The 15,225-nt window shown below is 40.9% G+C and overlaps 1 protein-coding gene across 1 annotated transcript in view; it reads left to right on the forward strand.

Annotated features, from left to right (window-relative positions):
• RAD51B (RAD51 paralog B) overlaps positions 1-15,225 on the forward strand; it is a 398,407-nt gene that overhangs the window by 180,874 nt on the left and 202,308 nt on the right. Inside the window, exon 8 of the mRNA XM_065636030.1 lies at positions 1,651-1,747. Within this exon, the coding sequence (XP_065492102.1) occupies positions 1,651-1,747 (97 nt within the window). The remainder of the gene's footprint in view (positions 1-1,650; positions 1,748-15,225) is intronic.

Raw genomic sequence — 15,225 nt, forward strand, 5'->3', positions numbered from 1 at the left:
CAGCTCTGGGGGGAACAGCAGAGGGGCGTGATGCCTTTCTTGTGTGTTTGCAGCTGGCAGTATTGCAAGTTGTACCTTAAGAACCTTAGCCTAGGTGTAAGCCCGAACAAGGCTGGTATCTTCCATGTCTGTGTTGATAAATGCCCAGTCCCAAACGGTGCAGCCTTTGGTTCAGCTGGGCAGGGTGCTGGCAGCCTTGCAGTCAGTAGCAGACGAGCATGAGGGACATAACTATGGGACTCTGGAGGTCTTGAATTCCTCTTGAGTAGATGAAGATCTGACTTACAAACTTTTCAATTAGTCCCATTGATACGGTCCGTAAAGCTCTCAGGCACCGCCGTGCCTGTTTACAAGCACAGAGCTGGGTGGCTGACGCCAGCAGGGAGGAAGAGCTGTGGTCTTGGTAAAGGTCGCGGGCTCCATCACATTGTTGGTAGCTCACGTCATGCTGCCTGGAGAAGACGCAATGCCCTGCAGCGCCGCCACTGCGGTTGTGACTCTGTGATCTGATACAGCTTCTGTGGGATCTTGAAATAGAAAAAGAAAATGGAGAGTGTGTCATATCGTACTGCTGAAAGTGTTAGGAAGCAGGAGGAAGCCGTGATCAGAGGGAGGGAGGAGCAGTGGAGGAAAGAGCAGAGAAATTCCTCTTCTTTTTAGCAATAGCCAGCTGTTAATTTATTCCAGTAGCATCATGAAACCGCATCCACAGAGGAGTACCGTGTAGGATTCCTTTCTCCTTCCTGCGTCAAATGCGGCTGAAGACAGGCCATTAATTTCAAAGAGAGTTTGTTTGGAGTGGAGCCTGTTCTCAGTGCAAATAGAACAATTATTTTCATTCTTTAAAAAAAAAAAAAGTAATTTCTGAAGTTTTGTTAGTCTAAGAAGTGGAGACCAATTGTAATTGTGGAAACCACAGCTGCTTAGGGATCCAAAGCATTAGGAGGTAATTGTATTTATACCTCTGCTCTTCTCTCTGTGGTTTTTGCAGTGTTTGCCTTAATGCTTTCTGCTGCTAGAAAAAAGTTCATGTTCAAAGGTGCAAGAAACTGTTCATCTCCTGCAAGCAAGACCATTGCGCATGCTGTCAGAGGAGAGCACTGAGTACTACAGTCTGTTGTTTACCAGAATCTTGTGATCCTGAAAAATACTCAAAAATCCTCTTGTGTAGAGATAGCCCTGTGCAATTTAGTACTCTTGTACTTCAGATCAGTGGGGAACAGCATCTTTCTCCATGGCAGTGTTTCAGCCAAAGGAATGAAATGTGTAAGTTGTGTGGAAATTACTAGGAAAACCGATTTCCTATTTGCCTATGAAGAAAATGATGCTTTTTGTAAGATGCATCATGTTGTTCATTGAAGGGTGAAGGTCTTCCGAACAGTAATTGCATTTTAGGTGGCTGTATGGATCAACATGCTGTTGTTTAGTTTTTAATCTTTTTAACAATATCCCTTTTCCTGCACTTCTTGCAATTCTTTCAGTTTCTGCGGGTAGTTCAAAATTTTCTGAGTGTTGAATTTACTGAAGGTCAGAGGAGAGGGCTGCCTGGATGCCATGCCTGGAGGATTCCAGTCCTCACCTGGGCTGCTCTCTGCCTTCCAGTAGCTACGAAAATTCATTTCCCTCCCTCCTCTCCCTGTCTGTTTGCAGGTTATCTTGACGAATCAGATTACCACATCGTTGAGCAATAGCCCTGCGATCCAGGCAGACCTGGTGTCTCCAGCTGATGATTTGTCCCTGTCTGAAGGTAAGAGATCCCTTCTATCAGAAATGAAACTCTACACTGACACAAATCCACATGGTAACTTGCAGTCTGCTGTTGATATACAAGGGTCTGTGAGAGTCGAGTTATCAAGTCTAACATAAAACAGTCTGGGAAGAAAATTATTTTTCATTTTCTCTGAAAATCCATTTATAAATAAAAAGAAACTAAGTGCATTAACTAAAAGGATCTGACGCTTTCTAAGGACTGGGAATGAATTTTCGAGCCACGTTAGTTCTATGACATGTTCCTCAGCATTGTGCTTTCTTTAACGTGCATTTAGAGCATTATTTTCTCAGTCTTCTGAAGCTACTGCTAGAGTTAGTACCCAGGCTAGGCTGCAGATTTGATCTTCTGTAATGATAATCAGTAATTCCATAGAGAAATAGCCAATCGCAAATGAAGGAGAGGAAATACTCAGTCCTGTCCCTTGCATGATACTTGTCTGGTTTTCAAGTACGGCGCTTCGACCTGCAGCTCTCAATATTGTGTGAAAGTAATATGAAGTTTGGTGTGGTGCCATATACTACTTTACATCTTCATTTCTCTTCTGCACAGAATTAGAGACAAGCACACATTTTTGGGGTAATAGTGAGGACTTACTGTGCTAAGAAGTCAAGATAATTCTGAACCAAGGTTTGCAAAGTAATATAATAATTTCAGCTTTTCTCGCTTGCAAAGAATAGTCAGAGTACCCCCAATCAGGGACAGATGCAGAGAAGTTTGCTATTTAGACTTCAGTTCCTGCATAGACCCAAATGTATGAGGTAAAGCAGTGCTCTTCTTTCCTGCAAAGGCAGGATAATCACACGTAGACTTCCTACTTTGTGTAATGTGGTTATTTCCCCTCTTTCTCTCCTTGTTGCTCTTTCTGGTGGTTCCGGTCAGTTTATCTTTCTTCTGGTGGATCACAAGCAGCCCCCAAGCTTGTCCGACTTTACCCAAGAACAGCTTGGTGGCAAAATGAACTAAGCAGTGGTTAAAACTGGCATTGTTTCTGCAACTCATTTCAATGGACAAGAGAAAGAGGTTGAAGGAGGATTAAACAGAATGCCAAAGAGTAGCAAATAATTTCACTAATTGATGTGTTTACTTCATAATTTTGTCAATAGGAGCTTGGGCAAAGCACAGCCCATTAAATAATTTTGGAATTGTGCTTGTGGCTTCTGTTGGCTTCATCCGTTGCCAAAGTATCTCTGAAGTTCATTGCTTGAATATCGCTCCCTGCCTCTGTCAGAAAGAGTTGAAATTTGGTAAATAGGTTTGGAAGAGGAAGGCATAATTTTTCATCTTTATGATTTCCTTCTTGGCACAAAGTTGTTGCACGTTGTCTCATTAAATGCTCTTGATTGCCGTACTTGTGCTTTTCGTTGTACTTTGGAATTACTCTATATGAGCTTTCTCTGAAAAGAAAGGCATAGCAGATTCTAAAGTGGAAGTAATAACAAAATATGTTCTCAGTAAAACATAACTTTGATATTGCGGTTAAAATATCTGAAGAGCCTTTGGAAAAAGCATGGAATAGTTGTAATCTTTCTAAATTTTCCTGCAAATACAAAAGATTCTCAGTGCTGTGTATGAGCCGTAGTTCAACAGTATTCTGAAATCAGGACCACATTAGAGATAGTAGGATGATTTTTTGTCACAGTTACAGCTTATTAATGAAACTATCATGTGTCTAAACTCTCTAGCACCATTATTTTTCACCTTTTAACTCTAGAATGCATTCTCTATGTGTCATGTTTTCTTTTGTTTCTCTCATTCCTTGTTTTTAATTAAGGGTCCGAAGTGGTAAAATGTGCCAGCATGACACTTGTTGAAAATTGAAACCTTTGTTTAGCCTCAGAACAAGAGCAGCACAGACAGCAGCAGTGCAGGCTCCTTCGGTTAATTCATGTTTTATCAAGGAGTGCAGGGGTGATAAACTGCTTTCTTTCTCTCCTTCCCTTCCCTCTTCTGTCAGCTAACAGTGACATGGCATTTACGTCCTGTGTTTTATAATGGGAGCACACAGTCTGTCTCCACACTATGTAGTTTTCTCCTACTGTCTTTCTTATCCATAATATGGCAGCTTCTGGGTTTCCAGTTTGCTTCAGTTTTAACCCATGCTGTCTACCTGTGTGAAAAAGTGGAATTTCAGGCCCATTCAGCATTTGATTTCCATGTTTATCATGCTATCAAAAGATATAGGTATGGCCATTGTTTTTCTTTTTGAACATAAAGGCGTTGACCTGCCCTGAGAAAGTCCCGCATCGTTTATTTCACGTTAGCTATTGAACGGCCTGAAGGTTGCAATACTTTAACTTTCTGACAATCTTGGCTGCTTTAAGAATCGTTAATGAATTAGTCTTCTAGAATTAGTGATACTCGTAATACTTACTGCTGTTTTACAACTGTAGAATTTTTAGGAAAGAGTAGTTAGGTGAGTAGCCCGAGTGCTCAAAGTGGACGTGTTGCAGAGGCAGGAATACAGGCCAAATTCACAACTGGATTCTTACCTCATTCTTCCTTTTCAGTCATCACCATCTAAAGCTCAATTTGAACCAGTGACCTGGATGTGAAAGGACCCATAACACATTATTAGTCCTGTAAGCAACTCAGACCCCTTGGTTTGTATATATCTAATATGTTGGTTTAATCCTATCTGAAATCAGAGTCCTGTCACTGTAAATGGTTTGCTAAAAGGGTAATCTTTCTTAGAGGCAGAAATGAAAATTTCAAACTGAATGTGTTAGTAGAAAGAAATGGAATGTTGCATTGGCTTTTAGTTTTGCTTCTGATTGTGCTTTAGAAGGGAATTAATTGTTTGCGTTATGTGTTAGATTAGGCAAGAAACCAAGGAAGCTGTTCATCTGATGTGTGACAGAAAGTTAATCTGATGAACAAACTGAAAGGATATTGTCAAGCTCTTTCAGGCTCAGAGCTTGTCTTCTGTAAAATTGTAATCTGGTGCATGAAGACTTGTGTCCTAAAAATGTTAGATTTTTATTGAGAATGTTAAAGGCTTTATAAAAGCAGTGCTGACTGTAAAATCCCACCACTTACATAGCAATGTTAGAACTGTTGATCTGTCTTTGTTGGTGGTACCTGTAGGAAATGGTTATGTCCAGCTAAATTCCCAGATCTACGCATGCACCTGCTTTAAGACAGAAGACAAAATGCTTAGTTTTCTACAAATTGAAAGTGCTGAGTAAATACAAAAGTTTCTGTACCTGTGGGCTGAGTCCTTGCATTCATTTGGCCTTCACATACTTGCCAGATTATCATGTCTTTATCAATTCAGTAAGACTAATAACGTTTTTCTGCAGCTCTAAAATTTTAGGCGCATAAGGCTGTCACTTTGTCCCTAGGAAGCAAATTCAGTTTTTATTTGTAGCCGTAGCATTCTTATGTAAGTCTTCTTGCAAACCCTGTCGTTGTAGGGGACAGACTGGAGCATGTTGTGAATGCTGCTATTTCACGTTCATGCTTGCTTTATGAAATAGCCTCTGTTTAGCTCTTCCAGTCAGAGGCAACTTTGAGAAGCCTTAAAGTAATTTTAGTTTGCAGAGGTGGTCACATGAGCCCAGGACTATCAGTAGGCTTCCAAATGTGTCCTCAAGCATTAATGCTTTATTATTTAAACATGTAAAAAGTAGCCCTTAAACCAATTACTTTTTTTTTAATAGTTAAAAAAACAGATTTAAGATGCATTAGGCTGAGTAAAGAGTAGAAATGGAGAGCAAACATCCAAAACAAAATATTTTGTATGACTGTTATTTGATATTTTTAACCAAGTGATCTGTGGCTGTGACTGTACTATTTTGGGGTTTTTTTGCAAAATTCACCTGACTGGATTTTACCTCATGTAGAGGGTCGTTAGAAATTAATTCTAAGCCTGTGTGTTTGAGCGCTAGCCGGACGGTGAAATGTGTGTTTCATTTGTTTGCTGCAAAGAGATAGGACAGTGTGACCTCCTTGAGGTCCCTTCTAGTTCACCAGTGCCTGTCCTATTAATACATCTGCCAGCTGCCAGCTCCAGCTTCCGCTCATGGACATCAAAGCCAAACTGTATCTTTCTTGGAAAAATCTCAGGGGCGTGTTGGTAGGAACAAGAACAGCATCCCCCTCCCAGCGTGCACAAAGCGTCAGGCAAAAAAAGGAGCGCTGTCTTGGACTTCTTCAGTCTCAGCTAGCACTTTCAAGTATTTGTTTGGAAAAGTCAGAATTATTTTGTGTTTAAAATTGTCAGTAAACTTGTACTAGCTCTGGGGAGGCCAGCGTTCAATCTTTTGCCATTTGTGTTCATCAAGGAGTTTGTCATGGTATTGTATATTTTTAGTGCACAGTGTGAGCAATGAGTTTAGTCTGACCTTTTCATCTTTGCTGCTGTGATCTTGAATTTTTTTAAGCTGTTGAGCAGAAGTAGGCTTTCGTGTTGTGGAGACTGGAGAAAACTAAGCTACGACAATATCTCCCACCTACAGGATTTTCTTACTTTAGTTTAGAGGTACATGATTTGAAGCTGGAATCTTTGGCTTCTCTTCTTTGAATTGCCCTTGATCTTGTGTCAGATTGTGGTTAAATAATTTTATTCTTTAAGCCTCAGTTTACCATCTTTTTAATATGGGGATATATTTTTATTTTGCAGCTTTTTTTTTCTTAATATTTCAAGATTTTCCTATGAGGAAAATAATGAGTTGCCCTGCTGTTCACCCCTGAATAAAACCAGTTCTGTAGTTTATTACTTTTCTTCCTTCAAATCCCCATTTTCAGTCATTGTATTGAATGGAAGGACAACACTGAAGGAATTACCGAGAGAACTGAAGGGCCCCCGGAGATCAGAGGCTGTTGGTTGGTTTTGGTTTGTTTATTTATCAAATTTTGTATACACTTATGCTTAAGATTGGACCTGCAGGGGACTTAATAAAAATAGAAAAGAATATTCTATGAGAACACAGACATACCTGTTTTGCAGGAGCTGTGAACTTAGGAATGAAGCAGCTGTTAAACAAGTTCCTAAAACACTCCCTCTTTGTAGTTTTAAAGCTAATGCAGAATAAAGTTTGTCCTATTGAAGTGCTCCAGCATGATGTGAATTTAGATAGATTAGAAAGTATCATAACACTTTGGCATGTTTTAGGTCATTAATATTTTAGCTGAATGCTCTGTAAACCTATTGCAGGCAGTTTACACAATTTTGCTTGAAAGAGGATATAGTTTGCCTTGGATCATTGAAACGGTGTTAGTTAATTATAATAGATTTTTAAATAGGTTGATTCATAAATTAATATTCTATCTTTGTGATATGAATCCACTCTAACTTTCTGAGACCCAAGTATTTGGGAATAGTTACTAAAACCGTTTTTTAATTACCATTATGGAATAATCTATATGGAGATTACTAGGCCTGCTTGTGAAACTCGAGAACCATGTGGCATGGTGTAAGAAAGATCTTTTGACTGTGACCCCTTATGTAGACCCTGTGAAAGTCAGTGAATTTTAGATGTGCAAAAAAGCAATAAGTGCAAATAACACTAGTAGTATTGCCAGATTATTTGGAAGGTGAATTCCAACAATTAGTCCATGTCTGTGAATACTGAAGAGTAAATTTCCCAACTGAGTCTGGTGTGCAGGAGCGAACCCTGAAGACTGAAACATATAACTGACAAGGTAATGGAGTTCTTTTTTTATGGTTTATCAAGATAGCGAAGTGCTACAATATATCTTTTGCCCTCTACAGTCATGATGATACAGGGAAGTGTAGTGAGATTTGTCTCTGTTTTTACTTTGGTATGAATTGCTACTGCTCACTGGATGGTTTGTTTGCCACTCGGGCCCAAGACCACCTACCCTCCCATGATGGGGCAGGAGAGCTCCATGAGTCCATCAGCCACAGGATTGTCCTCCATGGTCTGAGCCCTCCCTCTCTCTGGCTTTAGCGTAGGAGTTGATGGAGTTACTCTACTCACTGCTTCCCGTTCATGTGAGCTGTGATAGAACAACTGGAGTTGTTTCTTTCTAATTATTTATTTTGCTTCTGGACTTCGTGTCTCAGCTGTCTTTTAAAACTCCCCCAGCACAGACCCTGTAATCCCCTTCGCCAGCCAAAAGTCCTGTGAGGAGCCCTTTCTTCCTTCAGTCTGTTCCGTCTTTGAGTTAATTCTCCGTCTTCAGACCCTTCATGAAAAAGATTGTTAGGCTCACATGCCCTGAAAGGTGTGAAAGGATCTCATCTTCCTTAACCTGCCAGAAGTCAGGTTAGTGTGTAGCACATCCACTTCGTGGTAGGTAAGCAGTGGGCACCAATTTAAGGAGGGACCTTGATAAAAATCATAAATACATGTTGGAGGGGAAAATGAGCCTCCTCGAAATAGGATTTTGTTCCTGTGCTTGCACTGTGCTCATGTACCTGCTAACTCTGCTCCTAGCAGTAATGGAGTCTGCACTCCACTGCTTCAGGGGAAGGAAAAAAGCCCTTCTGGCTGTTGAGAACACCGAAGGAAGTGCACCACCATTACAGGGCCTGGTACAAATGATACTAACCATTGGGGAAATGATATTGTGGTTGTTTCTGCATGTCACAGGGTTGTGGTGGTGTATGGAGCAGTTAGATTCCAGGATAAGAGTGAGCATGTCAGCCTGTACTAATTTCGATGCTATATTTCAACAAGCGGGAAGTAGTGGCATAACAACATCCAGCCAAATTTTAACGTCTTTTTAATCAAAAGATAAATCTCTCAGTAAAACAGTGTTATGGAGACTGTACATGTCTACAGAGGCTTCAAGCTGAATGACATATACATAATCACTTGATCTAGACGACGAAGGGGTTGAAAACTGTCAGCAGGAGCATTCAAACGCCTCTATATATCAGTTCAAGAGAATCTCCATTCCTCATTTCCTAATTGCCACGATGATAGAATACAAAGCTTTGCTGCTTTGTTGTGGTTTCTTTCTGAAGATGCGATATGACTTACAATCATTAATCAACAATTTGTAATCCAAAAACCCTTCAGGTACATTTGCTGGGAATCACTCGTCTATATAATCAGAGGCATGATAACAGAAGCGCTCACAGTCATAGTTGAGTGGTTGGGAGTTACCACCTCTCAGCTGCTGAGTAACTCACCTCAGCTGAAACAAAGTGTGACTGAGTACATGTTGCACCTTCCAATGCAAAGTAAAATGGGTTTGCATGAATCCTGCTAACCACAGGAGTTTATTCCTGTTTTTCTTTAACTGCAGTGAGCTGAGAGCATGCACGGGCCAGCCACCAAGTTCCAGTTGATGGCATATAGCTGTAAAGCATTGTAATAAGATTGCCATTGGTCATCTCCTTATGCCCTAAAAATGTTTAAAAACAAGATAAACTCATATTTCAGTGTGGATAAATATAGAAACTATGTTCTCTTATACATTTGAATTTAGACTTTTTTTTTGTACCATAAAAGTAGCATTAAGAGACCTGGTTATTTAATGGTAGTCATTTTTCCTCCTTCTCCTTCACCCTCTCTTCCCATTCTGTGCAGAATAGAAAAGATCGACCAGCTTTTTTACTGTGCTCCTGCAAATCAGTGATTTAAATCAGAAACGTGAGACATGGTTTGGCTCTAAATTCCTTCTGCAGCACTACATTGTGCACCAGTGTTGGTGGAACTGTTCCAAACTAACTTATCTTTTGAATTGCATTGTAAAAAATGAATTCAAGGGTAGGAAAGAGCTAAACACCATTTGTCCTCCTGCACAATGACCAATTAAATTCTCTCTTAACTGCTATGGGTTATACTTAAATCTGTACAAACAGAGGCTGAGGAAAAATATATTAATTGAATTTTAATCATTCAGTAGCATCCAGTCCCATTTCTTGTACAGTTTTATAGTATCAGCAGTGAATCTTCTGGTGAGACTGGGAGGGATCAGAGGGATTTCTGTACATGGGAAAACTTCACTGTGGGAATGACATCTGGCTTGTGGCATTACCTGAAGCATGTGGCTCACCTGCAGAACTGGGACCAGTGAGGAGTGGCCCAAGGTGCAGGTGATCTGCAACAAGGGAAGGTGAGGACGAGGGGACAGAGGATGATTTCAGAGTCTGATGACTGCATTCTAGTTGCAGTTCCAGCTGGGTTTCCTCTGGGTCTACTGCAGGATGTTTGAAAAAGTGGCTCCTTGTTAATCTCAGGCAGCCTCTATGATTGATGATTCCCCTTAATCGTAAAAAGAGCACGCTGGTGTTTCTGCTTAATTTGTGTGTATTTCCTGCTTTATTATTATAATAATGATTTATTGTCTTAAATGATGGAAATTTTATAACCTATTAGCCTTTTTTGGAGGCTGAAGCTGGGTGCTCTGGCATGTGAATGAACTTCATCCCAGTGACGGTTTGCTCCTAAAACATTACATTAAATCCAAACATAACATGATAATAAAAAGACAGTATATGGTTGGTGTGTTATCTCTTAATGTAGTGAAAATAGGCAGCTTGAGTGTGAGCAGATTTTCCATGCTCCGCATGGGCAAAATTAATCTAATCTGGATTCTGCTTGTCTTCTCATAATATCAGTTACACTAAAAAATAAAAATAAAGGAGCATTCTGAGAAGAGCGACCTAAGTGGTCGCAGTGCTGTACAGAATGGTGGGTAAAGAAATGGTAGAAAGAGGAAATGCCTGGAACGTAACTAGAGTAAGGCTTTGTTTATACTAATTTCTGATCTCCTAAAATGTCTTGCTGTTGCTCCAGTCTCCCAGGCAAGCTGCAGTCTACAGAAGATTCCTGCCTAAACTGGTGCTTAACCAGGTACATCTCTCTTCTGAGGAAGGGTGGAAAAGACAGTGGCTTGAGTATGAATAGCTCCACTGTTAACAATAGAAGATTTGTTAGGAAAAAGCAAACCCCAAAGCAGACACTGCTACCCTGTCAGCAGCCGTCATTCTTTGGGAGCAGTCTGAGCCAGTTTGGTACCTGGCAGGGGAGCTGTTGTTTCGGGCTGGCACACGGATATGTAAGGGAGTAGTCTGGGCACATTTGAACTGTGTTATCAAGAAGTTGTTTCTGAGCGTGAAATCTGTTAGACCAGCTGTTCCCAAGTGGTTTCTGTTTGTGCCTCTGTTTCGGGTAGTGAGCTCACCCCAGGCGAGCCTGCGACCCTAAATACTAACATAAACAATCACATCTCTGTCAGGCTCGCGACCCCGCTCCGTGCGGCTGCGACCCTGCTGGAGGTTACGACCCCGGGTTTGGGAATCGTTGGGATAGACTGTCAGACAGTCCTGCTGGGGAAGCGCCGAGATGCCCCATCCAGGCCAGGAGCATCGCAACAAATGCCTTCAGATCTCACAGTAATTTGTCAGTCCCTGCCACCAGTTGGGGAGTGCAGCCTATTAGAGCTGACCTGTCACTTCGGTACATCAGGAACATCTTGGAGATCAAAGGTCGTAGTCCTCCCACGCTGCTGCAGCCTTTCTTCATGGACTCGCCCCTTCATCTCAGTTCCCCATCGGTTGGTGGGCAGCAAGCCCCGGCTCCCTCGCGGCACAGCTGGTTTGGCCATGGCTGCTGGATGGGTACCAGCTGCGGCTTCTGCCTCATCACTCCTTGTCCTGCTGCTTCTCCCAAGCCACCCTTTCCAAAACGGTTCTCCCCGAATACTCCTTGCCTTAATGCAGGGATTGATAACTGTCTCTCTCTGCTGAATTCAAAGTTATATTCAAAGTAATTAACGGCTCTGTAGGGCAGTGCTAGCAGAGATGGGCTATGTCTTCCCCTATGTTTTGTAAAACTAAGACTATTATTCATATTCCTGTAGATATGAGCATGATCTTAGAGATGTAGGATGCTGAAGGAGAAATAAAAAGAAAGTGGCCTCATGTGATTGCTGCTGTGGCCTGCAAGGTGTGGGGTCTTTGATAAGCCACACAGACAGCCTTTTTAATATAAAATGCCAAGTTACAGTTATCCTAATTAGAGACCTGATTTTTAAGCTTTGTTCTGCTGCATTCTTAAAGGGAGTTGATAAACAACAACCAAAATGGATTTCGAATTTGTTTTTTGAAAGCATTCATTACTATAATGTAAAATAGTAGCACTTTAAAAATTAACTGGCTTGATAGTCCAAGGCCATTGACTTCATAATTTACAGTCATGGAAATCTGACTGTAGTATCACTGCATGAATCCAACAAGGGGAAAAGCCTGCAACGGATAAGTTCTTTTTACTTATTTTTTGTCAATAGATCCTGGAAATTTCCAATGACAGCAGGAAGGAGAGAAGAGGAGAAAAAAATTGTGACAATTGCTTATCATTTGGATAAAAAACTGTATTGCATAAAATTAGCCTGAATTCAGTCTGTGCAAGTCTTGTTTCAGAGCTCTATATGGAGTGCTTTGTTTAGAGATGTTGCTGGTCTGGTTTTCTGTCAGGCAGGTGTGTAGAAAGTGTTCAAGTGAAAATGAGAACAGCAAAGTCAAGTTGTGGAGCATGTAAACCAGGCAAGGAAATAAAGTCAGGAAATCTTATTCTATAGGGTCATTACTGTATGGGCCACTCACAAACAAAAAAAAAAAAAAAAGAAAAAAAGTTCAAAACTTTGTATCTGTAACTTGATCATCCCTTAAAAACTAATTACATGTCAGAAAATGGAGCATGAAGTCTCCTCCATCTGTCCAGGTTGGATGTGGAGCACAAAGGAGCATATCCAATTCATAGTACCTCTTAGGTAATCAGATTAATATCTCCTGAACTGAATTTACCCTTTTGATACTGAGTCTTTCATATGCCATGTTTCACATATCACGTTCTGTTGAAGCTCTGTGGCTTTTCAGTAATTTCCTTGAAATCTATATGTGGTATGTCTGTGCTCTTTTGAGTCGTTCTTGAGACACGCATCAATTAAACATGTTTCTGGCACTCTTAATGGCACAGTTTCCCAGGAGTGAAAAACTGCTCCAAAAACTGAGATCATTTGTTTAATTTAAAAGCAAAAGGGTATGGAACTACAATTTCAGGCTTCAACAGCTTTGAAGGAAGGGGAAAATATCTTGATGTCTTAAACACAAAATAAATAAATTCTTGAGTTCTTAAAATATCTGATTTAATGCATTTTTTTGCTTCCCTTGCTTTTAATTTTAATTCCTTTTTTTCTTTATAGTAGGTTTTCAGCTTCTTATCGGATTTTGTTGTTAGTTTTGCTTAGTGAACCAGTGGGCTGGATTTTGTCATCTGAGTCTAAGGAAGAACTGTAAATGATGCAGAATGGTTATTAATTAAAATTACTGATAATCAATCTAAATCCAGAATTGTATTTTAAGTGGTTGAAGGTCTTGGCTCTAGGACATTCTGGGAACATATACTATATAAGAGTTGACTGTTGTTTTTTCAAATTCATTGAGAGTAGAGGTACATAAATTCCCATATTCTACCAGATCCCTCCAGTAAGATACATTCTGTGCCTCAAATATCTCTTAGCCTTTGTCGGCAGTGGTGCTTTCATTGAGATCAGTAGCATGGTTTTGAAGCAAGTCCTCAATGATCTTCACTTGCTGCATATTCATTCATTATGTGGATTGGTTTTGATGTGCACTAACTAGAGAACTTTTGTAGGAAAGTAAACAAGAAGTTCCCCTCTGTGCTAGCCTGACTTACACGAAATGCTCTCTCTTGCATGTTTTCATGTAAGTCAGGCGATACAGGCCAGTCCAAAGATGAGCAGGGAGGGTTAGTAATGACGTGTAACGCCTGGTGCCTGACTGTGGTAACTCGCGGTTACTCAGCTCAGGTAACGCTTGATCACAAGAAACGACGGGATGCATTTCAGCAGGATACCAGGTCAAATCCTAGCTGGTAGGATTTGACAGGCTCATTTGTGCTGAATCCTGAGCTGCCGTGTCTTTCATTTACTGTCGTTAATGCTGTGAAATATGACATTCTGCCTTGACCTGTGGTCACATCTCAGCTGCAGTGAGCATATGCACTGAGTACCAAATTCCTGGGTCCAGTCATCCTCAGCATCTGGTGCTGAATGATCTTCCATAAGTCTCATCCAACTCCCTGTTTCCTTGCTGTTCCCCCCTCTTTTAAATTTAAACTGATGATGTTGATGTTCTGGTTTAAGAGTCGAAACAGAGGTTGCCATGTTTGAGAGTTAATGTTGTTAAATTGCTACCCATGGAAAGACAAGTGACTAAGAAGACAAGCCTGCCATTTTTTGGAAGATTTAGAGGTCTGTAAACCGTTTCCTGTTACTGTTGAGTAGGAGTGAAGTTTAGGATAAACTTCAGTGCCTTCAAGATAATATGGTGCCTGCCAGTGACCGAATCTGCATCTCAAGAGGAAAAGTTCATGGTGGATTCAGGTTAAATGCCAAAAACCTCATGATCCCTGGAGCCTCTGGTTTGTTCTGTTGGCTGTTCAACAAGAATAATGCAAACTAGCAAAGACTGGTCACATTTTTTCCCTCCAGGTTAGCATGAGGTAACTCCAAACAGCATGGGATCAACACATCAAGTGCTTTCTGTCCCTGGAGTTCATTGTGTTCGCTTCTGGTAACCAGCTGCCCAGCTCTCCTTTTCCTAAGGGTGCATCTGCTTCTTAGTCACTGCTGTGACGGTCATATGAGCTCCTGTGAGATGAGCTGTGAGGATCCAGAGGCTTCCAGCAGCAGATGAGTCAGAGGCAGAGAGGTCAGCACGGGCTAATCTTCTGAGTATGTACCATGCACGGCACGTGAGATGAACCTGCCTTCTGTCAAAGTGAAATGTCTTTCATCTGGATGGGAAGTTCCTGTAGGTGAGAGGGGCCTGGATCCCCTTAGTGCCGTTCTGACTGTGTAAAGGACTTGGAAAACTTATTTTAATGAGCTGTGGATTTCCCTTAGGTAGGGATACCTTGCTTTCCTCACTTGTTACAACAAGGTACGTGTGTCCAGCAGGCTGAACAGTAATTGTGAGCAAGTCAAATGGCATGTAATAGCTCAGCCCATGCCATTTAGGGCAATTTTGAGTTTATTATGCCCGCAGCCCAGGATTTGGTGGTTGTTCTTTTGCATCAGTACTTAAGATGGTAGAAATTCACCCGCAGTTTGGTGTAGTGCAGTTTTGAATCATGTACATTTCAAACAAATAGATAAATGGATGCAACTTACCACGACTGTAAAACAATGGATTTTCAGCAGGCTTCAACGTGATAAAGTATTTCTTATTTTGGTTGCGCCGAAATTTTTTGTGACAACTGTGGTTTCGATGAAAAAATAACTTTTATCAGAACTGACGTGTTCTGTGGAGATGCATTTGTGCTGATAAAACAAAAATCTTGAAGAGAGGACATGAGGCTGAGCTTCTTGATCAGAACTGGAGACACGCTATGCAAAATAACATTTGGGTTATTGTTTGCGTGTTTCTTTTTTTCCTCTCTCTCACCATTCTTGCACCCTCCCACCCAAAAAATGTTGTTTTGCAAGGTCTTACTTATGCTAAACCAGTGAAG

Source organism: Caloenas nicobarica, chromosome 5 (genome assembly GCF_036013445.1).
Source record: "Caloenas nicobarica isolate bCalNic1 chromosome 5, bCalNic1.hap1, whole genome shotgun sequence".
In the NCBI taxonomy this organism is placed as follows: Eukaryota; Metazoa; Chordata; class Aves; order Columbiformes; family Columbidae; genus Caloenas; species Caloenas nicobarica.